Here is a 27,595-nt window from a genome sequence, read left to right on the forward strand (position 1 = left end):
TTTTTTTTTTTTAATTTTCTTCCTTCCTTTCAACTGTTGTGGTTGCACAGCTCCTTTATTTTTTTCATCTTCCAAGCAGCATACCACGTTTTCACAAAAGGAAGTATTCAAAAATAGTAATTTAAAAAAGTTTATTACATCTGTGAATCAGCAAAGTATTTCAAACAAAGCCACATTATCTTTTTTTCTTCTTTCATCTAGATTTAATTGTACTGAATAGTAGTAAAAATGGGACTACAAAATGTAGAATGGAGATGAAATGAAAAAGTTGAGATGTAATCCGAGGACTACTCAAACACAATGTACTTTCAGCTCATCTGCCCAAAATGCATCCAATTTGTGTAGATTTATGCCTTACATTTTCATATCAGTATATTTGTTACAAAATGCAAGTATTTTATACCCAAATAAAAACCTCCTACAGGTTAGCAATATCTTTAATTGTATAATGTACATTCTGTTAATGAACTTGAAATAATTTAGCCTCCTGTTACAGACAAGGTGAGGTTAACTGGATTTATGGAAATGGTAATCAAATACACTAGATGAGTAATGGAAATGCTCAGACCTTCTATCTACTGGTGTTTTACCCAACAGATGATTTTTCAGTTTAGTAATAAATACTCAGTCCAGCCTCAAAATAATGAAATTTTAGAATCCCTTATAAGTTTGCTCAAAAGCAGAAAAATTCTACTGAAGCATCATACAGTCTTGATATGCATGTCAACACTTAAAAAAAAAAGTTTTAAAAAGTCTAACAATTTAGGAATTGTAATGGTCTTTGCAAATTTCAAATCCATGAGCTTACTTCAAGAAAGGAGTGGAAAGATGTGGAAATCTTAAGTTAATCCAGAATATGAACAAGACTGTAGTTTCCTTGGCTTTTAATTTCTTCATTAGTTTAAGATCCAAGGAACTGTGGGTTTTGTTCACTTGGTAGGAAAAAAAAATAAAGTTACTTTAAAACTCTGATTTACCAAAAAAATAAAAGCCCAGAGATTTGCAGACATAATAAAATTTATTTAAATTCCATGCATTACGGTAGCTACAAGTGTAGTCATATGAAACTGAAGGACAATAACTTTTTCTGTCCATACAATGTAGCTGTAAGTGAAATGAATGGGAGTTCCACAGTTACAAAGAAACAAACAAAACAAAACAAAAAAATCCCAAAAAAGGTAAATCTGTTTCAGTTTTGAGTTACCTGTGAATTCAGATAGAGTTACTAGACTGTAAACTTTTTGGGGAGGAAATGGGTTCACCACAATTGTACAACTGAAAATGTTTAGTTTAAGACATTCTGAAGAAGCTGTGAAGGTATCTTTTAATACTTACTACTAATAGCTCTGGGAAATGAAAAAAAAAAATTCCGTTAGCCTTCATCCTAATTGTTAGAACCAGGATATAGCAATTGTAGACAGTCCATTTTCAAAGTGCAACTAAATAGAGTTTCATTATGCAGCTCCTTCAAGTTGTACTTAGTAAGCTTTATTTTGAACCAGTTTTGCTTTAATTTCTAAAGAAAAGCTTCGCTGGTCCTCATAAGCTTCCATTGCTTTTTGATATGCAAAAATTTACAGACTGTGCTTGATTCTGACCCTCCCATATTTCTGTATGTGCAAACTATTAGGGATTTAAATAGTCTTTCTCCTTCTCAGTTCAGACTGATCTTTAAAACAGCAAGGATTATCCAGCCCTCTAAATTAAAGTCACACTGAACTGAGTAATTTATATAACTGGCACTTTTTATTTGGCCCAGTTCTCCCACAAAATGCAGCTCTTATAAATACTAATAGGCACTATTGCCACAAATTCTCTTATTTTTGCAAGTTTCACTGATGTACTGGTTGTTAACATTTTCTGCAGTTAAGAATTTATTAATGCTGAAATTTTATGAAGACACAATATGTAGTTCTAGCCTTCAAAATTGACTTACTGTGTCTAGTAATGATGTTAAGTCAACCTAAATTTGCTGAAGATATTAACAAATGTAAAGCTAATGAAGGTGCCACATTTGCATGAATGTTTTTTAATTTTAAGAATGCATTCAACAAAGGGAAGGGGCAATCCTAATTATTTTAATACAAACTTGGTTGAGTGCCCAATTGCCTCATTTAAAACTGTGTGTGTGGGGAGGCTGAGGAGTTTAGAAAAGTCCAAGTAACCAAGTATCTAGGTTACTGGAAAGTTAAAAAGCTAATGCAACTGCGTTACATCCGGATAAAAAACATTATTCAAAAGCAATTCAAATACCGAAAAAGATTTCAAATTGAATAGTTTATTAACATGGTAGTCATCTTTGTAACATGTGCACACACACTCGCACACTCTGAATGATCTGCCTGGAAAAAAAAGAGGTCTTAATATATATGCTGGGGGAAATTAAACATTAAAAATCCTTTAGATTTTCATAATTATAGGCAATTATGTCCACATCACTTACAAAGCTATTGCCGAATCTTTCCAAGGAAGCAGAATTTGGGAGAAAAAAAAAATTATTTTTGGGAAAATTCAACAGTGGCATAGCAGAGCTCTCAATATGAGAAAGCTGACATAATGTGGACCTTTGCTGTGAAATTTGTCTTTGCAAAATATGGGGAGAAGTTTATCAATGGGCAGAAAATAAGAAGGCGGTGTGAAGTAGGCTTTTGCAGAGTCGATTTTCCTCACAGTATTGTGCGGGGGTCATTGAGAAAAATGCTTAGTCCTTCTCTGGAACCAGTTTCAGAACTTTTCCAATTGCAATGGTCTTACCTAAACCAAGGAGACAAACAGCAGAGTTACATATATTGGGAAAAGAATGTGTAAGTCTAAGAACATGAAAACTTGCCCCAAAAACACAGGCTCTCGAGAGCATTAGAAATAATACAGAGAATAAATTGTTGTATTGCAGAATGAAACCACCAGTGTATTTTAAAAGCACAGCAAAATCTTCAAAGTAGTAAGCCTGCTATTCTCACAGTAAAGAACACTATGTGGATTGTGGAAAGCCTGCTCTATATTCATCTAAGGAGAAGGCAAGGCAGAGTCATTTTACCAGATCTGTTTACTGCTTTTAAAAGTTAATTTATTTTAAATGCATCCCACAAATCCACAAGTTTTACTAGGGTGAGTTAAAGCCCAACATACAACCCCCCTAACTTTTCTAACTTTCTACAGAGAAACTATGGTATTCATATTGTAGGTGGACATTCCAGGACACATTACGAAAACAGTGATGATGATTCTTCAAATTCAACCTTTTGTTTCATGGCACACGTTTTTGTACATTATTCCTCTAGAATAAAACCAAGCTTTTTGTTACTAGCAAGAACTCTGTGCAATGACAACAATTTGCTTAGATTTACTTTTCCGTTGCTACCCAGACAGTGATTTCCACTAGATACCAGCATTTTAATACCTCACTGCCATGCATGATTTCCTATTCAAATAACTATTTTTGCAGCACTTCAGTGTTGATCACGCAGTCTTACCCTCATCCCTTAAGGTAAAGCGACCCATCTGAGGGAAATCTTTGAATGTCTCAAGGCAGATAGTTCCTGCTGTCCTTAAACGGGCAATGCATACTTGATCTTGTTTCACAAAACGGGGCCGTGTCTTACTTTTTTCTCCTGTTTTTTTGTCTACCAAGCAGATTAAGGCCTGTATAAGAAAAAAATTAATAGCTGTGAGTGCTGAAGTAAGGGGTATTTTTTTCTTTATAAAAAACCCTGAAGTGGTCTAAGAAAGAAAATAATTAGAAATAAACAAAAAAACTTCTAAGATTTACTGCATAAAGAAGTCAAACATGACTTACCACCCTTTTCGGCAAGCTTATGCTAACAATTACAGCCATTTTTGGTTGTGTCACAGTACCGACCACAGATTCCATTCAAGGCTGGAGTTCTGTTACAATAGTTGCTCTGCAGATATATGTCACGACAGAACTCCTCACCTCAACAAGTGGATTGTCTATATTCACATCGCAACTGAAAAGGACACTTACTGTTATCTCAACTTCTTCAATACAGGTGTGGATGTGCAGCACAGCATTATAACCTGGGCAGATAATGGATTTGTGCTCAATTATCACTATCTGTAAAACAATAAAAATAAATGCATTTTTCCTCATGTCAATTATGAAAGAGCAGAGAATAACCAAATACAGAACTATATTAAAATGTATAGTTGACCAATACAAACACAACAAATTTTTGTGCAACAAACAAAATCTCATATTACAAACAACCTGGTTGCTTATAAAGTACAAAGTTGAAGAATTGGCCTGACAAGATCTTGCTTTCATGACTGTAGGTATCAAAAACTTCATTGAGAAGTTAACATTCAAAACAAATGGTATTTTAAAAACTCCAATGAATCATGTCAGAGCGTTAGGTATATATATTATTGGCAATTTAGGGACATGATTGTGAATAAGAAATCTCAACTGAAACTTCAAACTGCTGAAGTTTAGATTTGGTGAAACACAAGCATGACATTTTAATGCTTTACACCCATCTATACAGCAATTAAATGCTATTTATTCTACCTGGGCATCAAATGTGCGTCCAGAATGACACAGGTTGTTGGGATCACAGAGAATAAATCCTGGAAGGATCTCTTCCTCTTCAATTCCCTTCAGTCTGATCTTTAGATTTTCACCTGGGGCTACTGAATCAGTCTCTACATCATCAGAAAGGATTCCAAGAACTTCCACATTGTGCTTAAAGAAAGCAAAAAAAAAAAAGCAGTTTTGTATTGTGAATATTTTAGTCTGGTACAAAAATAATTTTAATACAATAGGATTTCAATAAATAATTCTGTTACAGTTTAATTCATTATATTTGGTTCTGCAAGCTTCAGAATATTTAAAATAAGTTAGTGATGAGTTACTGATATTTAAAATAGCATAATTTAAGAAATATATTTTACTATAATTCTATAGCATGTACACAATGGAAAGCAAATTTCAAGAATATCCACTATTCCTCAAGTGAAACAAGTTTAAAACTTATTGAGAGACAAGAGATAAAATGGTTGCATAATATCTAATAAGAATGCAAAAGCCACATTGTTTTATAGACTTGTTACATTCAAAATATGACAGTCTGAATATTAACACAATCCAGGAAATCCTAGAATACCAAAATCCTACAAGATTTCCTAGAGAAGGGGTATAGTAATGATTGCTCTCCAACAAACACCGTAATCTGATGTTCCTATATGTTGCAATATTCTGTCTGACATTTGTATCTTTGTACTAAAAGATACCAAATTAATAATGAGAAGGCAGAGAAATTAAGAATGGAGTAGTTTCAGAAAAATGTCTGAATTCTTGACATTTTAGTTCATTTTAGTTCAACTTCATTAGCTGCCAAAGTAACAGGGGAAAAAAGTGTCATCCAAAGCACTGGCTATTTACTGAATACAAATTCTGTATTGTTTAAAGCCATTTACAGTTTATTTAATCAACCCCGAAGTAACAAGGGTGTCAGATGCATGTCAAGCAGTTTTATAAAAAGCCACTGTGTTAAATTACCTTAAAAACTGAAAAGCATAATCTCAAAAACTGTCTAAGTCTAGTTTCAGCAGCTTCTAGAAAGGTGCCATGGAAGTCAATCTAAATAGCATATTTTGATTAGGAAACGCCAACTTTCAATAAGCTGTAGATTTACTGTACATTTGAGTATCGAGACATTGAGACTAGCAAACTACCTCAGCCTACAGAATTGGAAGAAATGTGTCAGCTTAAAATGAAGATGACATGAATAGATAAGAACAAAATTTCCAAACCCTTTTGGTAAGAAACCAATGGAAACAAATACCATTGTTAGTAGAGCACACTACTCTCATCCGCTGCCTCTCCCCAACTATGTTTTCACATCCTTCATTTTTATATTTTCATATTCTTCAGGACAGCACAATGGTTCTAAATAGTGATCTCACATTATGGAACAGCTAGCTACCTGCAGGAACAACCTATTCTTAACTAAAGCAAGCTTTATTTTTTTCATTGGAACACACTATGTACTGTTTGTATCCTTTACGTTTTTTTCCTATTTCCCTTTGGGCAAGGGAAAACAAAAAAAGAACAAAAAGAACAAAAATTTTCAGTAATATTAACCCATAGCAGGAAAAAGGTGTTTTGGGCCAACTGTAAAAATGCAAAGTAAAACACAGTTCCAATAAACTATGACTTGTAGCTGAGTGATTGAGTTTATTACAGAGAGGCAACCTGAGGTCTAAATGCTGAGGAAGTGAACTATTCATATCCACACACACCCTGGAAACATCACCTGTGCAAAACATGAAAGCTTAGTTGTGTTCAGCTGAGCAATAGAGAAACTTCTGATTTAAATAATGAGTACCTTTAAGAATCAAGCTCTTTATGTAAACTTTACCATACCTTGTTTGGCATCATCACAAGCTGTTGTCCTTTGCAAATAGAGCCTGACTCCAGCTTCCCAAGGACCACAGTGCCCATATCCTTGACAAAAAGAAATTACATTAAAATTGAAAACATTTTTTCATGGAGTCTGCCCTATTTATGACTTAACTATTAAATATGATTACTTAACCCTATGAAGTTATTTAGCACTGCTACACTTAACGTTGGGGAAACTGTTCTCATGAAAGACTACGTTTAAGAGTCTCATGTAATGCCAAAATTATTTATTTTGCCTCCCCACCTCTATTCTACAGTTGGAAATGCAGACATATAAAGAAAAAAAGATACCCTCTAAAAACACAGTAAATAGACTATTTACTGCTTTCTGAAAACAGTCCACTTACACTTTCAGTCCTATTATTTTAATGTGTACCTTATATTTATCCACAATTGGCAGCCTGATTGGTCCATCAACTGAACGGTTGAAGTTTGGCAAATTATCCAGGTATGGAATAAATGGTAATCCACTAAAAGAGCAGAAGGCATTTGTTTCAATTTTGTGAGCACCCTTCTATTTAAAAATTACTCAGAATGGATAAATGCAGTCCAACAAAAGGAATGATTTTCATTCTGTCATCATTAAGAACAGTGACCTCTAAGACAGTTACATCTATTATAGCATCCCATAGTAGTGCCCACTTTACCCTAGCTAACATGTTAATACCCAGGAAGTGCATGTAGGTTTTAAGCTATGTTACAGGCGTATTTTACAAATTACTTATTCTTTTGAGAACCTTGCTAGATATGTGATATGTTTTGGAAATATAAAGCCATAAGCTAGGTCCAAACGTGATTTTCATTAATGTGTTTTAACTGCCATGAACAATACTGGAAAACATGACATCCAGTGAGAGACATGGCTTGTCAGTAATTATAATACAGCTTCAAACAAACTGTTCACATCAAACAATTACTCATTCTAGCAACATGTCAACTGCAGCATCACTGTAAAATTCAAGGGCTAGCATGGCACTCAAACTTGCAAAGCCAAAGAATACTGCTAATACTATTAAGAGTCTGCTAACGTTAATCTTCTCATCACACCTGTGTTCTTATTGCCCTGACTATTTCCTCAAGCACTTCAGAAAATTACTTGGACACGGATGACATACCATGCTATATTTCTTCCCAGCTTCACTGCAGCGTTTACATTTATTGAAATATAGCAAACACCCAAGTTGTTCAATTTCAGATACGTACATATACCAAGGACAGAATTCTGACTGTTCTTTAAGGTTTGCTCCAGTCAGTCCTGAGCAGGGCATGAAATGAATATCTTTTTTGGGATTGAAGCCAACTTTCTTCAAAAATGGCACCAGTTTCTCTTTACATTCCTCATATCTATTAAAATGACAAGCAGATCAAGGTAAGTTTCAGTTATTCCAGCATGACATAATACTGTACTTCAAAAAACCCCAAAACACATAGGCATTTCATTTTTATCAGTTAAGTTACTATGTAAGCAGCAACCAAACATCATAAAGCTTAGCGGCCTGTTTGCATCTTCTCCCTGATCTTCCAGCACAACTTGCCTATTCCCCCTCATTCCTCTGCTCCATAAAGCATCAGTTTTCTCCATATACCTCAATTACTGGGCTGGGTAAGCAGCAGCATATGCTGTATCTGCTTTTAAGCAAGACACCCAGGTCAAGATAGCAGGACAGACCAAGCAGACAGCTAACTGAGGTCATGCTGCAGGCTTTCACTTCAATGGTGACTTGGTGTCCTCCAATCTCCTACATCATTTCCTAAGATGTAATGCTATTTATTTCTCCCCTCAGCCAGTTTCAGCTGAATTTAATGATGTCAGAAGGTTAGGGCAGGACCAAGACAGCACATTTGGGCATGCCTTATTCTCTTAGCAAACTAGGCTGATGTAAAGTTGCGTAGTCCCTCATAGCTTTCCACAAAAACTTGCATGATTCTTGATCGCACAGCAGGTTCTCTGACAACTCTTACTACACTGCAGAAGAAAGCTGTATCCCATCATTACACAAGTATCTCTAGGGAAGGAACAAGTTACACTTTCACATCCAGCTTAAAGGCGTGAGAAGAAAGGTGTAACAGAAGCCATAAAAAGGCCTAAATTTTGACCCTTAGGAAAATTAAAACCCTCTAGTAACACTTGAGCATTAAGGCAGAAAAGAATAACTTAATCCTTTTTATTACTTAAATATTACATATTGAGTTTCTGGTTATTTTTACCTGGCCTATATCATTGCAAGATTCCCTCCCTCCCCCCCTTCTCAGACTCTAATCACAGACCACTTTAATACATTATTTGCTTATTCAATTCAGCTTATCATAAACCCCAACTTAAAATACTACAGGGCGGACACATAAGGTGATCAGGATAATGCTATTCTCACCATATCTACGCTAGGAGTTTAGCAACAACATGGCAATCAAGAATTTGTTAGATACGGCTGCAGGGATCCAAACATTGAAAGTGAATGTTTCAGAGTAGTGTGGAACTTCAAGCCTGGTTGAGAGGCACTGTCCTAGGCACTATGCTTGGTTTCCCTGCAATTTTGATAACCTGTCTTCAGTCCACCAGTCTACCATTTTTTCAGCAAAAATGGGATACAAAGAGTTACTTTACTTAGGAACTACTTTATTTCAATATCTTTTCATGAAGATTAATTATTTTAAAATAAACTCACCTTTCATTACTCCAGTTTACAGTTGGATCATCCATTTTATTAATAAGAACTATTAAATGTTTTACACCTGCTGTTTTTGCTAACATGGCATGTTCTCTTGTTTGTCCACCTTTCTCAAATCCAGTTTCAAACTCTCCCTTTCTTGCAGATATAACCTAATTAAAAATACACATTTTAATAAAAGTTCTAAAATTCTCTCAACAGAACAATTAACAATGGGCAATACTGCCTTATTGAAAAGCAACTTTGAGTAGTCAAACTAGTAAAAGCTTTTAAAATGCACTGTTATGTCCTCAATATTACCCATTAGTTTCTGCACTGACATAAATAAAAGTCACATGACACCTGTGGACAATTTTATGAATCTGTTAAGTTACTCCAAAAACCACTGGACTTGGTAGACCTAAGAAGTGGAAATTTTGCCCACTGTAATTAACCAAAAGAGTAAACAAGCAAATAAAAAATAAAAATAAAAAGCTTAATTCCACAGTGTATCCAAAATATAAGAATCTGCTTTGTTCTTACCAGCACAGCAAGATCAGCTTGAGAAGCCCCACCAATCATATTTGGAACAAAGCTCTTATGTCCAGGAGCATCTAGAATAGTGAAGTGTTTCTTCTCAGTTTCAAAATAGGCACGACCCACTTCTACTGTTTTACCTTTGTCTCGCTCTTCTTGGTTTGTGTCTAAGGCCCATGAAAGGTACCTAAAAGAAGCCAAAAAACAATCCAAATATTCTATTTTTTGTATTAAAATTTACTAAATTTTTGTATGATGATTTGTTCATCAAAAAATGTCTTTTTTTTTCCTGCTCAACTATTTAACCAGCTCAGCATTACTGAACTTAAGCATTTCCAAGACCAATAGGACTTTTTAGTGAATGTTTTGTGTATATATAGTGCCCAACGCTAGCTCTCCCTCAAATACCTAGAGGGATGCAATTCTAAAAAACAATTTCCAGTTACTAAGTTCCCCAGGTATGACCTAACCTCAAATACTTTCTTTGAAAAATACCTCTGGATCAAATACAAAACAATTCTTCTTTCTCAGCATAATTAACTAAAATATTATTTCTGATTTGCACATATTAATATTATGAGAAGTATAATCAGTTCTCATTTATTTGCACATACTAAAACAGAAGTTGGCTATGAAATCGACACCACCCTTTAGTCACCCCATCTTTGATTGTGTCAACTATTGTCCCCTCCTAATTATATTTTATCCCATTGGCCATTGACAAGTTAGATTCAAGTAAGACAGATGAACTGAAATTTCAAAAAAAGATTATTTAGCTCCTTCAGGTTTTGTGAAAACTGGTGAATAGAGAGAAAAAAACTAATCCTCTCACTAAGAAGAAAAAAAATAGTAGTAACTAAATTGAACTGGCTTAACATACCAATATTTTTCACCATTAACAGCAGCTTATAAAGACCTTTAGCTTGTCTTTTGTATTGACTGGATAATGTCTGAACAAATACTGCTAACTCAGCTGATCAGTGACCAGGGAACATCAGGGACTATTAAACACAAAGATGTCCTTTCCAGCTCAAGAGGTTCCTGAGTCAGAGAAAGCACTAAACATTGGGAATTATGGATATATAATCACACTCTTCCCCAGGCAGTACCTATTTGTCAGTGACTGAGGTCTAGATAGTATGCTAGATGGCTTTTGGTTTGTACCAGTCCGTGTGCTCTTATGCGTTGTAGTCTTCACCATGGCCTGTGTTTCTGGAAGATTTCAGCCAAGGCAAACATCAAGTTTTACACAGCGAACTGGAATCAAGCAGGACTTTATACTTGGTAGGTGGATGGCAAGCCCTTTTTGCACATAGCGTTTTTTAAGGAAAGATGCATTTCTGACTGAAATGTCAACTCTGCAGTACAGTAAGGAATTTTCTGAATCACAACGTAAAACTGCTAAGACTTCCAAGACATTCAACACATGAATTGAGCTAACAAGATCTTTGATAATGACACACAGATACATCATACTTTGTATATCACGACATATTTTAAAGAATAAAAATAGCATTCAAGGAGGTACTTCCTGCAACACTTTCTCTAAAAGAGGAGGGGGAACAGGAAATCTGTTTTTCAAGCTGTCCAGGGTTTTTGAGGAAGGTCCTGAAATATTTATTACTATGGTCAACTCCCAACATGGGAATGATGCTTGCTTGATAAAAAGAAGGTATATCACCCGTCCTATTCCTCCCTCCCACACAAAACAGTCAATTCAGGTCAGTGCCCACCCCTCAAGTGCTCCATTGCTGCTCTACCACTAAGGAAGTCTTTAGCTGCTTTTTTTCCAGAGCCCTTTGAACCCCTATTTGCCTCTACCATAGCCAAAAATGGAAAGTTTCTAAAAGGAAAAGCAATTTTCCAGGAGCTGTTTGAGGGAAAAAACAGGCTGCTATGTACTTTACATACACACACACAAGACCAAAAACCAACCAAAAGACAATAACAAACCCCAAAACAAACAAGAGGCCTGCAAAACCCCCACACATGACAGCAGCATTGTCTTGCTTGGAGGAAACTTAACTGCAGATGCTATCTTTATTCAATATAAAAATAAGATTCAAGCTGACAGCCAGAACTATTCACTTCCTCTTTCTTTATGTCTGCCAAACTGACAGCTTTAATCTCTGTCCCTTAAATAGCTCTCTGCTGTTTACAGGTGAAAGGCATACAGATAGAATGACCCCAAGAGCTGCCTGAGAAAAAAGAGTCTGTCTTGTATTCCTTTTACCAACTAGGTTTACCACAGCATTGCAGCAGCAAAACCCATTCCAGTGCGAATCACACTGTCTCGTACAGTTTTAGTTAAAAGAAATACTGGAGGAGAACAAGAGATTCCTCCCCACACACTTGAAATCCATTCCAGCAGGAAGCTAGTGCTACAGGGACAGAGATGAGAAAGTTTGCCACTTCCATCACAGTGCAAAGAGAAAAGCATGCCGTTAACCTCAGTAAGTTCATACCATGTTTCTCTGTTTTTTTCTTTAGCTTCTCTTTCATATTTTTCAAGTGTTCTTTTGTCAACCATTCCTGTCAAATACCTGAGAAGGAGCAGGAGGGGAAAAACATGCCATTTTACATGAAGCAGAAACATAGTTCCAAACAGTTAAACACTTACACAATCCCTACAGATAATTCTGAAAAACTGGAAAAGCCAGATGCAAGCAGCAGTGGAATTTTTTTCTCCACAAAAACCCACACCATTATCTAGTATGTAAAACTGCACCAGTACCACTTTAGCAGAAGTATGAGGAATGTCTTTTTTTTTAAGTCTAACTGTAAAATATTTCACAGAGCCAAGTTCTGAAAAGGAACCACATCTGTTAAGTTCATTTCTGAGACCAATCCAGTATTTCAAAATTAAGCCAAAATAGTGATAGGAGAACTTTTCACACACACACATTCCTGAAATGTAAAGAAAAATATGTATGGTTTCATTGGTTTTAGATAGAACAAGGAAACTGATACTTGAAGAGAGATCTATCAGTTATGAAAAGCAGCAAGTAGTGTACAGTTTTATTACATTAAAACTTGCATATGTTTCCCTCAGATATTTTTACCTGATCTCCCAATAACAGTAATCTACCTAGTTTATGAGAAAAATTAGTGATATCAGTAAATAAAGCGTTAATGACAAAGTTTGTACAAGCACCCAATTCCCATGCACGTGCCCCTTACAACAAAGGGATATTCTGCAAAAACAAAATACCACAAAAAGCTTTAGGAACATTACACATAGGTAGGAGTGTTCAGAATAGGCATTTCCTTGTGCAAGGAGAATATTCAGACACATCATGTAACAAAATGCTAATTTACTCTAGTATGACCTAGAAGGTTAAATGTAGCATGACAATTTCAACATTCCAGTTTGGTCAAAACAAAACAAGATGAAAATGCCAAGACAAAGACCTCCCACTTTTGCTGAGAATATTATTTTAAAATCACAGAAATACTTTGCATCAGCAGGACAGCATTTATTTCTTCATGTACTTCAAAACAACTTCTTGGTTGTTTTTTTCGTTTTTTGTTTTTGTTTGTGTTTTTTTTTTACAAACTAAGATCTAGCTGCATTTATTTACTTTTGTCTCATAAAAATACTGCAGTCTCTAGCCACTGTTTCTAAAAGAGACTTAAAAGATTAACTATTATAATTTTGCATTATGAAATCAAATTATGCCTGACAATGTTAGCACCAGGGAATAAGGATATTCACTTTTTTAAATTTTCACAAAAAGGACAAAGTTTAACAAAGGGTAGAAAGCAATTTCAAACAGCATTTTAAAATGACAAAACCTAGTCATGTTCTAAGAAAGGGATTCAGGTTTTTTAATTTAATAATGTATACTTCTGCATTGTTGTTTCCACTAAGTAAGTGAAACTCCTATAGCGATGTAAGATTAGATCTGCTGGAATTAAGACATTCCAAAGACATTAAGTAACTAAATTGTCAGGGAGAGTAACATTCTCATTATAAAAGTATTAATCTATGCTGACTAAAGCCATAACGAAAATATTACTCATTTTACTTAATGTATTTTTAATTCACAAGAACAGCAAATCTAAAAAAAATTATTTAAAGTTTCCTTACATTATTTGTCCTCCGATAGTTGACTTGCCAGCATCTAAAAAATAAAATGAAAAATTAAGTCATTCACAGTCTAAAAGAAAAACCCTAGAAAAATAAGAAAACAATTCTGAACAACTACTTTATTTTCAAAGATGTGATTTTTAATTGTAATCATAAGTTTTTTAATACATCTTTCAGCCTACCTAGTTTCTGTAATAATTAATTGTCAATTCAATTATATTGGATTTTGAAAATTCTGTTTTCATACATATAAACTTGGCATTATCAATAACTAAAAAAACCCTCAACAAGCAATGATCCAGCAAAAGCGTACGTTAACAATGTGGGAAACTTACTTGCAAAATCCCTTCCCCTGCTTCCTTTCTCCCTTGTCCCTAACTTTTGTAGGCTGCTCTTCAATATTGGGATATATCTCTGCCCACTGCCTCTTTACTTTGTGGGATTCCATCCTGAATTTACCCAAGGACTAAGTTACAGTACTTTTAAGGTGATAAGAGACTATGAAAATGAAGTGAAAACACAGAATTCCCTGTAAAACTTGTGATTCAGTAACTCTTCTGTACTTTTGACACCACTTAAGATTTTTCTGAAGCTTGTTGAAGCTATTCAATTGGGACATTTTGCTGTAACTGCTTCTTTTAACCCTGAATTATGTTCATCTATTGTTTATAGCTCTACAGTGTTTAATATTTTGAATAATCATCTTTGAATTTATTAATTAAAAAGAATGCTCTGAAAACATTTAAAACAAGTAGTAAAGAAGCACTGCTTTCCAGTTTTGTTCTTTGGATCATAAATAAAGACACATTGCTTGGGCACTTAATAGGGTAGATACTTGAGAAATCCTAAGTACAGACACTGTTGTGCCCAAAAGAACACAGGCACTCTATCCCTGAAAGACCATCTTTAAATTTTTGAATTTTTCCAGAGCAGCTTCATTAGAACAAATGCTCTTGTTAACCTCAAGACACAGTGAATACATGCATCCCTACAAAGAGCAGGATTAATTTCTAAGCCTCAGAGTTCCAGATAATACATAACACAAAGATCCAACTTACCTACGTGCCCAATGAATACTACATTTACATGCTCTTTTTTAGGAGCACCTGGTGGTGCTACAACAGATTTCGGTTTTGGTATTTCCTCCTCCTCTTCCATCATTTCCTGAGCACTTTCTTCAGAAGGCCCTGCATCCCCTGCAGGACCACTTCCTAGCTCTGCTTCACTTGTTTCTTCTTTGTGGTCCCATGACTCTTCCGGGGACATTTCTGTCTCTCCATTTTCCACTAAATTAGATATATTCAAATAGATAATAAAATTAACAGCAATGACTATGGAGAAAAGCCCCTGCCCCAAAGATACAATCAAGAGACTTCAACGATCCAGTCTGTTAACGTCTTCCTATGTAAAAATGGGCAACTGCTGCGTGTTTCTGAAATTATTATTACAAGGAGTTTTCAAACTACCTTGTGTGCTGACATCAGAAAAAGACGATTCGCAGAAATTAAAAGACTTCTGTTTTAACAAGGCAACAATTTTACAAGGAAAAAATATCTGAAAATCCACTCAGACCATCATACTTGTCTGAATCCAGACACATGCTAACGTACGTTTAGAAAGAAATGGAGAGGGATAATGGTGCAAGTTCTCTCAGAAGCCATACAAATACAAGGGGAAAGATACAATTTTCACGTTCTGATTGCTCATACTACTGATCACTTTAATGTTTTTTCTTAATCACTATTCCACATATATTAATGGGACTGTTTTGTAACACGGTATTATTTGTTAGTAAAGCACTGATTCTTTTTTAATGTCCAGATAATCTAACTGCACCTGTCAACACATACTAGTGTTCGATTACCTCTCTCCTAATCAAAGTATAAAGACACACCAAAAATTAGTAGAGACCAAAAATGCCAAGGCTCAAGAAGGTTTTCTTCAATTTTGTTTGCAATGATTCAGCAAAAGCACTGTTGTGGTATTTTATAGTAGTGTCATAGTCAAATGGAACAATTATCATCTTACCAACAGATTCTGAGATTTCCATGTTAACAGCAGCATTTGAACCTAAGGGAAAAAGAAAAGAAATAAAAAGGGATCATTGAGAACACATATTTACCATGATAGTTTCAAGAACAGAAAAAACCACCGAGTGACTATATTAATAAAAGGATAGTTTTAAATGTCTGGGTACTTGCCAATGCTCTTTAATATACGGACTCAATTTAAAAAATTCTGCTTCATGCAAGCTTTATGACCTTCAATAAACCACTTGGTCTTTATGTGCCTTGCTTGACTGGCTATGAAATTGTAAATAACCATAGATAACCACACTGCCTTACGACAGTAGTATGAGGATAAAGAGAATGAAGATTGGAAAAGGTTCACAGATTTTAAAAAATGAGATTGCAAAAATTTTGTAAAAATTAGGTTTCATGGGGCTGCATTGCATACCATCAGAACATGAAAACAATTACCTTCACAAGAGGCTGTCTGCTCCTCTGGAGAAGTCTCTACAGGTACACCTGCAAAGAAAGAAGTTTAAATTTTAAAATACACTGATGTAACCAATTTCGACACTTAGGCATAAAAGACTCACAACTTTATTGCAAGAAGTATATTTAAGAAAAAAACACCTCCCCACCCAGAAAACTACTAAATGTAGCCTCCAAGCACAATTAGTTCTACAGAATGCTGCCTAGAAGTTGTTAAAATACGACACCAGTTCTAAGAACAGTTCCAATTTTTTTTCCCCCCACATGGAAAGATAAACTTACAAAGCAAGTTTTAAAGGAAGTGATTTTTCTGTACATAGTATTTTACTGCCCATCCTTTTTGGGCATACTGGCTATTTTAAGTGTTAGTATCTTAACTGGTGATTAAATATGTCAAACCAGTTTCATTGTATCCAAAGAAACAATGAGCGTGTGGTGTCACGACTGCATGGAAAGGTTCCGCCAGCTTCAGCTTATAGGCATACTTACGATGCTATTGCACCTCAATTTCACATAAGCATTAAATAGAAAATTGAAACACACTATTAAGAATAAGTTCTTAAGATCTTCTGTAGTTATTAGGGTCAAGAGATGATAAGCTCATTCACACGCCTGGTAAGTTTGCCAGTCCTCTTAAATACCATAATATAGTCACATTACTCAAGAGGGCAGTCTCACCAGTCACGTGCATATTAAACCCACAAGTATGTTTTTTTGACAGATCACTCAATCAGTTATATATGCTGAGCTATAACTAAATTGGAACATATCACTTCTAGTAGGTTAACAATTACACCAGTTGATGTTTCGGAACATTGTTTGACATGATTAAGAGGACTTTTATGAGTATCCCTAAAACCTTAACCTATTTAGTTTTCTCTTGGTATATATTCAACTTTATAATTCTTTGAAACAAGCTAATTATTTTTTTCAGCCACATACCAAATTCATACCCTCTATTTAGCTGTACTCCAGCTGTCCTTCAATCCCATTGTAAAAACACAGACCTTACAGCATTACTTGCTCTACATGCATGATGGGACCTAAAGATGAAACAAATCCCCTCAAAAGAACAAAAACATACAGAGAAGGTCCTGATTGTAAGCCTCTTTGCTTTTGCACTGTTTGCGTATTTGCTGCAGACTTCTATAAACTGGAGCAGTGCTGCAAAAGCTGGAAGAAGTCCAGAGGACAAAGCTTGCAGGCAGGGTGAATGTGGGTCACAGCACAACACCCAGTGACCAGCAGTGAATAGCACAGTGGGCACAGCACCACAGAAGAGGAAACTGTTCCCTATACTCATGTGTTTTATCATACACGATCTGTGCTCCAGGGTCCCAAAACCCACAGTTAAAAAACTTCAAGAGATTGATTTAATATAGTAAGTAAAAGCGTAAGAATAGAATACCTTGAGATTCCTTGTAAGAAATGACATATTACTCCCATTTGAGAGCTGGAAAAGACTCAAATTTACGAGTGTGGTAAAACAGGTGGCACAGAATCTAGGTATGAACCTAAAGCCTCCCTTTTGTAACACATAAGAAGACTGTTGGCTATTTCACACATGATATGGTTGGAATGCATAAATATTTTCATTACAAGATCATTTCAACAAGCTTTTGATTTAACTTCTGGTTTGTCCATAATGAAAAATGTATTAAATTACAGTACTTACGCGCTTGCTTTGAAACAGAAACTGTACAAGTGGTTGAAGTTATTTAATTCTTAGAAATACATTATCAACAGCATTTGTAATAAACTCTGTCTTTACTTTCTGGTCTGTAGTACAGCAGGCATGTAGACAGGAAAAAAGTTCCTTCACACATAACAGAAAGGAGGTAGGAAATTGTTAACCTAAAAAGGTCCATCTGTTAAATCTTGTATGAGGCTAGCACACAAGAGAGTAAGCCAGTTTGCGTTGTATTTTAGTACTGTTTAGCATCCATACACAATCAGGGGCAACAGATACTCAGTTACGACCAAAGCCACTTCTTAAACTCTGGTCACTCTGGCCCACAAGTGGCAGACATGCTTTGAGAGGGGACCCTAAATTACATGAAACATACACTGTTCCTTCAAAGCACAAAAGGAATATAAACCGCTCTCTAAACAAGTTCATTCTAAAGAAACCAAGTAAAAAATAAATAATGAATCAATTTAAAAAAGAACAGGCTTTAAGTGACAAAAATAAAACACCCCTTCAGTAATTGTTTACTTCTGATAAACTGGTGTAACCTGGAATTGTTTATTTCAGGCACTGGTACACTGCAAACAAATACACCAGAGAACTCTGACATTAAAGAAACAAACAGACTGCCTGAAGTATGCCTTTAAGACACCTGAAAAGAAGGATGCCGTCCCACTGCTTCTCAGACCGCTGGGTTGCTGAATTTTGCTCTTCTCTTGTGTCAGCCCCTAGTGCCTGTGTAACCACTGAAGCTCTACAAAGGGAGCTGGTCTGACCAAAAACTGAACTTGTAAAGAACCTACCAGCTTTTGGGTGGGTCAGTGCTCTGAAGTGGTGTTATCAGCTGAGTGGAAGAGCACTACTGGTGCCATGGCAGAGAGGACAGAAAGGCAATCTCAATAATTCAAGGAAAAAAACTTCACCTTTAAGTTTCAGTTCTGAAACAACTAGGGAATCTTTGGATCACATAAAAAGGAGATGACAATTCCGAATATGGTTGCGAACTGCCTAGGACTCCTCAATACTGGATTAGGACACGAGAAGAAGTCCCAACTCCACACTGTCCCTGTGGCAAAACATTTACACAAATCCAGTAAACTGATGTAACCGTGCTTATTTTGCCCATGAGATAAAGACAGTCATTGTAACAAAATACTTTTAAAGATGAGGGAAACTGAGGAAGGTTCCAAGTAGTCCTTGTAACTTATCCTGACCTCTCCAAAACACTGGAGTAGATATGCAAAGGTTCTCATTTTGTGTTTCCTGGAAGTCAGGGAAGTAACTAACAACATATAAGTCTAACATAGTTTACTACTGTTGTGAAAACATCGCATACAGGAAAATAAACACAGGAAAACATTCTGTAATGTTTCAAGTTCAGCTTGAAAATCTAGACCCTTATCTGTGAAAATCATTCAGATAGGAATCCTGTCATGTAAGAGGGATTCAAAATGTAGTTTGTATGAGTTTTCAAGTCAGAACATGTCTTAAACGATGCCAAATCTTTAAGTACTGTTTCAAATTCTTGGATTTATTTGTGATAAACAATTAGCTTTTACATAGTGTCCTCCACACTCTGTCTCTCCTCAAACCCTAAATCAAGAACTGTTGTTGCAACCTTATTTGCTGTATTGCATGAGGTGAGCAGTTCATCTTTAGTTCTGTTGAGCATCAGGGCCCTAGGACATCTTTTGAAATATCTTTGATGTCAGTGCCAAAGACAAAAATGGATACATACAAATGCATTTATCTACTGGTAAACCATCAGACAACAACATTATGTAATTCAGTCTTGTCTGAATAAGGTAAAAAATACTATTTTTTTAATATAAAACTCAGTGGAGGACTATGCACACTCCAATAAAGAAAACAAAATTGCCCAACTTTAAGAACATTAGTCTCTTTAAATTATAGTTAATGTCCTAAAGAAATACTGCAAGAATCCACTCAGCCCATTTCATTCATGCAGCATTCTACTACAGCTGATGAGTTTGGTGTGTATTACATAATTTTGTACTTGCATGCATTTTTGTTGTACAGTAACTAAAGCTGCACAGGTAGAATGACTACCGCTCAACCTCTGCAAATATTGTTTTAAACCAGTACAAGCCAGGAACTTCACAGCGTTAACAGCTTAGAATGTTTGCACAGATACAACAGAAAATTGCTTTATAATTAAATTTATACCAGGATGAAGCAAGATGTTCGTACATAAAGCAAGTATAGCTGGTAAACTAGGAATCAATATTAGAACTGCAGTTACAATGCAATATTGAAGTAAAAAGTGCTAAGCAGTAATGACAACTGCCATCTTTACATAAACTGCAGCATTTAACAGATGCACAGAATAAGCTGAGAGATGCCTCCACACAAGCTGATACTGTTCAGTGGTTAACTGGTAACTCCTCAGTATCAGTTACCTGAGCCACAATGCAAATGCCTTCACAGAAGTGATGAGAGGCCAGCACTCCCAGCTCCCAGCCTGCTCTGCTGGTGGTAAGAACCTAGGCACTACTGGAATGCAACAACTGAGGTAGACTACAGAGTTAATAAAACCGTTTGCACAACAGAGCATAGAGAGAAATTTTAAAAAAGAAAAGAAAAAAGGCAAATTCTGTTTGAAAGAATTGTCTTATCTACAAGACTTAGATGGTCTGTATCCAATACAGGCATCAAATTCCTTCACAGGAATTCCTGGAAGGCTGAAGAGTAAAGAAACTTGACACCTGTTTTAGGATTTCCATCACCTTTTTGTATGTGTGATCTGCATACCTGAGTTCAGTACATATTTACACAATAGTAACAGTTTTCACGAATTCCATAGCAGATGTTTGCCCCCCCCCCCTTTTTATTTTTAACAAAAGCATAGAGGGAATTACACCACAGTAAAAAATAAAGGTCCAAGTCAAACACACAGAGCATGAGAATCAGAATTAAAAAAGCACCAGAGATTCTTAGTTAACAAAAACCCACAAAAAATTACTTTAAACACAAGTAAGTGCTAGAGCTAAACAAAGTATTTAATATTCAATATTTTAAAATATACATCAAGAAAAGGCTTTGAGGAGTTCACTGTAATTAAGGGAGGTGTTTTGTAAGTTAACTTAAACCTAAAATTATTTTCTTCTGGTCTATGACCTGCTTCAGAGACTTTGCCCTAGCTTCACCAGTGGATACTGAGAAGTGCACCCAGTTTTTAAAACAACCATTGTAAGAGCACCTTTAATAGTTTTAACATTAATTTGTAAAATTAACAAAAAAATTAGTACTTGCTTTGTATTCATAGGATTTTACTAGATGTTAGCTTAATTAAATACCCACCTTCTTCCTTTCCCAGTGAGGACACACCTTAAGTTCTCTTTATCTAAAACTGACATGCTTCTTCACAACCAAGTCTAAGAAAACTTATGGGGATTTTCAGGGAATATGATGAAAAACCTTTTCCCTTAAAGGCCAAGTAGTTGTGCTCAGCTGATAACTTGATTTTTGAGACAAACAGTCAAGAAATCAAGCTCTATATTAGAACAGTTAAGGATTCCACTCTGTACCAAAGATCCCTCATAACCCAGTGGGAATAGAAATTTAAGAAAACCCACAAAACACAACACAAAATAAATCTAAGTACTATGGATTTTTTAGCAGGTTAAGCTCAGGATCTTAACATTTACACATAAAGAGAGTAAAATTTACACATAAAATCTCAGACTGTTGTAGAGAACATGTTTTTAATATTGCATCACCTGTCTAAACTTAACTTTTGTACTGAAAATCAGTGTCATTTTCATATAGACCTCTTCAAAAGAGTCATAAATGTCACTGATAAAATTCTGACTGCTTTATTTCTTCATAATGAAAAAACAAGATAAACCCATTTTTCTATCTTGGCTTCATACAATCATCTGCTTCTCTTGCTTGTATGTGTCTCATCACAAAACAGGAGAAAATCCCCAAATTCTGAAAGTGGAATTGTACAATTAGATTGCTAATAGAATCCAAGAACTATCCCAAATTATTTTTGTGTTCATTTTGATAGAGCAGTCAAGTTTTAAGATCATGCTTTCAAGTATAATAAATCAGTAGCCCAAACCAGGGTGCTAAACGCATTGTCAGCGGACTACCTGCAGACTCCAGGACAGTTTGTCTAGTCCACAGCCAGCTCCCAGTGGTCTGTCTCTTCTTTTATCGGAGTCAAGCAAAGGCCACAAACATTATGAATTATTCTAACAGGAGCAACACAATCCTGGCTGCCTTCCTGGGGACAGTTCAGATGTAGACAAAGGACATCTGTGTAGGATGCTGGCACCTTGACTGCATCACACAGGTATATTACATCTGATCATCCGACCAGTCAGTGCCAAGACATACAGCCTTTCTCTGCACTGACCGTTTTAAGAGGTCGTGCAGCTCATCTGTCAAGAGAAGCAGATACAGAGGAACACTGCTCCAGACAGTCAAATAACTCAAATCAAGATTATAATTTTTTTATAATAAGAATTTATAGCATACACTGGCATTCACAATATGACACTGATTCGCTGTCATGTAAGCAGGTCAAGTTTACAGTTACAAAGTATTCACGGCAGCATTACTAACACCCTACTTGTGAGGAAATCATCAGCATATGGCTATTCAAATGTTGATATGAATAAACTATGTAATCCTTTAATATGGTAATTTCTTGAATGGTGGACTAGTTTTAGACAAACAAGACTTCTTTAGCAAGTTCATATGCAAAGTGAAGTCTCTTTAAGTTCTGAATTGCTGAAGAGTCTTAAAATACAGTCTGCAGAGAATGGTATAGAACAAGAGAGGACCAATTTTGGGGAACATTATGATACAGATAAGTCATCATCCTACTCTGGAGATTATAGGCTTCAGAACTGAAGCAGAAGATAATGAAACGCCTTCTTTTGCTTCTGATTGGTGGCAGGGGGGAATATATGGATGTCCAGCTAGCTACAAGGTCAAGAAAAATGAGGGCAGGGAAAGCCGTATAGATGCTATATCCATTTATTTACAGCATTTGAAGGCTGAGGATGTCCAGCTGCTCAAACATAACTATTTCAAGCAGGCAAGTGAGGATATTTAGGGAGTGAAGCAATCTAAAGGGCACTGAATCTTAAGCCAGATGTTTGCCTGGCTCAAGACTGCAGGTGCAAGCTGTCTAAATTGTAGTCATTAACAAATATGTTCAGAAATTTACTTTAAGTGGTCAAGAGAGCTACTAAAGGAAGTAGTAGCACTAATACCATCAAAAGGATAAATGCTATCTTTCCTTACACTAGCTGCTGTCACACACTTTGTTCTTGTTACTTTTGTACTATTGACACTTTTTTTCTTACCACAACCAGTGCATACTTCAAATCATTGGATAGTTCAGGCTGGAAAGGGCCCCAGAAAGTTACCTTGTTCAGTCTCCTGCTCCAGGCAAAGTCAACAGTGAGTACTTAAAAATGACTTCTAAAAGAAGCAAAACTAATGTAAAATACAGTAAAGCCCATACAAGGAAGCTGTGATCAATTTTACCAAGCCTGTGAATATTCAAGAACTACGACAAAAACTGAACCACAAGAATGCAGGTTGACACATTTTCTGAAATGTTTCACTTCTCTCATATCTGAGATCCAAACAAAACTTCAATAGTAGAAATCTTATTAATCTGGTATATGTGTGTGTGTGTGTGTATTAACTATTCCCTTACAGCTCTGAACCATGCCTTGATACAAAACCAAACAAAAATCCATCCAAATGTAATTACATCTTATATACACTTACAAAATTAATAAACCATAGTATAAAAATAACTCATAGATGCTACAGAACAGCAAAGATGCAAGGTGCAGCTGTGACTAAGAATGTTTAGATGCCCTAACACAATCTAATGTCATTTTATTGACTATCACACCTTGCCTTAATTTAGTTGAGTTTGCTAGTCCAGCAACTGCTATCTACAGTAAGTTTCCCTAGAAGCACAACTTGTTCATGACATACTTGACGTGCTCACTGGAAGGCACTGTGGTACAGCAATGTCTGTTGCAGACAGAAAAATCGAGAAGTCTCTATTTTACATTTCAAATAGACTCCAACAAAGAGAGATTCTACAGAAAGGAGTTTCAACTTGGACACAATTTGATAAATGCAAGTCCTGGCAGCTACAACATTTGGAACATGTTGGTTTTAATCTGTTCCTTAGGTTCAAAAATTTAAACAACATATGCCTTTTGCATATAATCAAATGATAATTTAATTCCAAACTAATTCTGAAACTATCTGCAAGCAAAAATTGTATTAGTGGTAAACACTGGTCAGATATTCTCCCTAATATACAATTAGCAATCAAAAGAAATCATGTATACCAGAAGTTTTTAAGTCAAATACTTGGAATGCAGGTCTCACAAGTTTCCCAATTTTGAAAAGTTCACATCTTCTCTGAATGGCTTTTGTGAGCATTATTTCAGTGCTCTAAACATGACGGGAATTTCATAAAAATTACTAAAAACATTAAGTTAGTGTGCATAGAAGGAAACACTATTACACACTGCAGCCACACAATGGAGAGGAGTTCTGTGGAATTCTTCTATATGCTGCTGTTACACATTTATCTTGACCTACAACATCCTTTGAATTACTAAGGAATTATAACTGAAACAAAACCTCACCAAGAGAAAGTTCCAAGAAGTGTTACTAGAAGTTAACTTTAGGCCACTTAATTCCTCAAACTTATGCCCAGCTTTTTAGATTCTTCCTAAGAATCAAGATTAATTTAGCCTTTCCAGTACAAATCAGTGTTCGTACAGACCTCAATACAGATGACAAACAGTATTTTTTTTCTTACAATAACGAAGAATGAGTGTCACAAAACACCTAATTCCCTATGGAAGCAAAAGCAAACTGGGCTGCTGAAAAGCAACTTATTCAGCACCATTGTCTAATCACATGTTGTTCTGACTTATTTCCAGAGCAAGCTCCACCTAGTTCTTCTAGCCAGGAAAGTAGTTGTCACCTTAGACAAACATCTGCAAGGGCAAGCCTGTCAATTACTTTCTGTAATAGAGTACATCGGACCTGGAAAAGTATGTAACAAGTATAGCACTGCAGTTAAAAAAGAAACTGTTTTGGGTTTTTTGCTTGTAGTATGGGGTTTTTTGGGGGTTTTCCCCTCATCTTTTCTTTTTTAATTGCAGATTTTTGTTTGCTTAATCTTAGGGACATCCAAGTCAAATTACAGAAACTCAAAATTCTAAACCTTAAAGAAGATATAGAAGCAAGGTGAATTCAAACCAGGTAGATTATAGCACTATGTAAGAATTGCACTCAGCAACTAAGATGGAAAGAAGAGCTATCCTCATCACTCCAGATGACCAGGAAACGGTAAGTAATTTCTAGTCTCTGGAAAGACAAAGCTCATCATAGGCCTCAGAAGTAGCAAAAGAGTGGCGAAAAGGAGAGCATGAAGAAATAAATATAATGAGCAGATGAGGAAATGTAGTTCAAATCCTACAAAAAAAAATTATAAAATTAAATATAGGAAGCCTTAGAAGAAACCTTACAAAGTAGCCACAGAGAAAACCCGAAGTTATCAGAATAACATTCAAAACCCTAAGAAAGTTTTCAGTCACAGTATTGATTACATAGTTAAAAAAAAAAGACTTATGTTCAGGTTGCAAAGGTTGAAAAACACACTAGAATGAATATTTTAATGCACTTAGACATTGCCTGCCCGCATAGTGCATGAACTACAATTTTTGATAAAAATCAGGACTGCTGAATAGCTGTAGAGAACATGTAAGCTAACATTTGCTCTAACAGAAAAAACAAGTTAATATTCTGTTATGAAAATTTTAAACCTTCATAAATCAAAAAACCCCAGATTTTAGCTGTTAACATCTGATAACTTTAAATACTAGGGAGAGCTACACTAATTAACATATTAAATCTCAATGCAATAAATAAGCCACAATCAACAGGAAAACTTGACAAACATAATGTAACAAGCAGTTGCTTTAGTGAAATTAAATTACTAGAATCAACATCTGAAATGCTAGCTTGTTTCATATTGTACCAACAGGAATACAGAAAATCATAGAAAAAAATAGGAAGGTGTTAAAACTATTATACTCAATCAGGTCTCAAACTCCTTAGCTGCAAGAGGGACATGAAAATAGTACCACGCAGTTAACTAGCATGTCTGATGTTTGGAAGGACCTTCAGTCTGAAGCTGAAAATTAAAAAGCAGCTCTCCTTTCATTTCCCCATATGTAAAGCAAATCCAGTATAAACGTTGCGTACACAAAGATCCTTTGAAATTAAAAGCAGGGTGAATTTCAAGTTACTCCATTGACTGAGGCCAGCTGACAACCCCCACCTTTCCTAATAATAACTTGTCAGCATTGTACTAGAAAATCGTAACTACCTGATAGAAGCTTCAAAGAGACATTTAGGATCCACCTGAGCCACTGGTGGCTGAAGCAGTGCTGTTCTCCCCAGCAACGCTGAATTTATTACCACCAAACCCTCTGACAACTCCTCTAGTGCTTCAGGGGGGCGAGAGCCGCGCAGTCGCCCCTCGCCACGGGCAACCCCTCGGGAGTGACGGCACCGGGGAGAGGCCCGGGGAGTCACCGGGGCCGCGCACCCAGAGCGCGAAGCGGCTGCCACGGCTCGGCCCCCCGCAGGGTTCCCAGTGCCCACGGCGGCTGCGGGCCCCCTCCCAGGCCCCCCAACTCGCGGGGCCGCCTCAGCCGCCACAACCGGCTCCTCCGCCCAGACTGCGCCGCAACCCCCCTCCCCCAAACCCCTCTCCTGCGCGGCACCCCTGCCCCGCAGCACCCCACCCCGCCTGCCGAGACCCTCCTGCCTCTAGCACCCAGGGCCCCAACCCTCAGCCCGGCCCGGGTCGCCTCCCGGCCCCCCCCGGCCCGGCGCTGCCCTCCGCGCCCCCTCCAGCGCTGCCGCCCCGCCCGCCCCCGCCCCCCGGCTCACCCGGTTCCCGGGCTGCCGCCCGCCCGCCGGCCCGGCCCGGCCCCCGCCCGCCGCAGGCCCTCCGCGCCGCGCGCCGGCCCCGCGTGGCCCTGCCCTCCTCCCCCGCGGGCGCCCCACAGCCTCGCCCCGGCCCCTCCGCCGCGCGGCCCCGCGCCCTTCCAACATGGCCCCCATCCCTCCGCCCGCGGCGCCCACCCGCCCGCAGCCCCGTCCCGGCGCGGCCGTTACCGTGGGGCGGCGGCGGCGGCAGGCCGGGTGGGGGCGAGGGTGGCGGCAGGCCGGGCGCCGGGCCCCCTCTCAGGAAGGACGGCACGAACTCGGCGGCATGGACGTTGGGCACGAAGGGCTTGGCGTTGACGTTCAGCTGCCGGCTGAAGGCCGCCCCGAGCAGCTCCTGCTGGGCCTCGGCCTCCGCGGCCGGCGGGGCGGACCCCAGGCCGGCGCCGCTGCCCGGCTCGATGTCCGCCTGATCCCAGCAGTCGGGAGCCGAGTCGCTGCTGCTCCCGCTGCCGCTCCCGTTCGCCTCCATTTTGTGGCTGCCCCACAAGCCTCTGCGGCCCCGAAGCGTCTCCCAGCGTCCGGGGTAAGGGGGAAGCCGGCGGCGGCACCGACTCAGCACTCGCTCCGGCGATTCCGCGTGTACTCCACCACCCCGACGCGAGCGCAGTCTGGCCTCCCGGGGATGCCGTACCCCCCTCCCCGCCGCCTCCCGCGCCGCCATTTTAGTAG

At 37.5% G+C, this 27,595-nt stretch overlaps 1 protein-coding gene across 1 annotated transcript; it reads right to left on the minus strand.

Annotated features, from left to right (window-relative positions):
- Nucleotides 1-116: 116 nt before the first annotated feature.
- GSPT1 (G1 to S phase transition 1) lies at nt 117-27,575 on the minus strand. The gene is made up of 15 exons (XM_055708113.1): nt 27,095-27,575; nt 16,180-16,227; nt 15,728-15,769; nt 14,758-14,985; nt 13,700-13,733; nt 12,075-12,152; nt 9,616-9,796; nt 9,091-9,245; nt 7,628-7,768; nt 6,801-6,894; nt 6,386-6,466; nt 4,529-4,702; nt 3,986-4,075; nt 3,474-3,642; nt 117-2,754 (listed from the first exon to the last, which is right to left on the minus strand). The coding sequence occupies exons 1-15, from the start codon at nt 27,393-27,395 to the stop codon at nt 2,702-2,704; spliced, it is 1,869 nt and encodes a 622-aa protein (XP_055564088.1). The 5' UTR covers nt 27,396-27,575; the 3' UTR covers nt 117-2,701.
- Between the last annotated feature and the right edge of the window lie 20 nt (nt 27,576-27,595).

Source organism: Falco cherrug, chromosome 4 (assembly GCF_023634085.1).
Source record: "Falco cherrug isolate bFalChe1 chromosome 4, bFalChe1.pri, whole genome shotgun sequence".
NCBI classification, from domain to species: domain Eukaryota; kingdom Metazoa; phylum Chordata; class Aves; order Falconiformes; family Falconidae; genus Falco; species Falco cherrug.

Excerpts from the sequence above, each read along its gene's own strand:
- GSPT1 (XM_055708113.1), bottom strand. The coding sequence starts at position 27,395 with ATGGAGGCGAACGGGAGCGGCAGCGGGAGCAGCAGCGACTCGGCTCCC. Across the intron at positions 7,769-9,090 it reads GTAAACTGGAGTAATGAAAG|ATATGAGGAATGTAAAGAGA; the intron begins GTGAGTTTATTT and ends TCATTTTAATAG. Across the intron at positions 3,643-3,985 it reads TTGAAGAAGTTGAGATAACA|GCCTTAATCTGCTTGGTAGA; the intron begins GTAAGTGTCCTT and ends TTTCTTATACAG.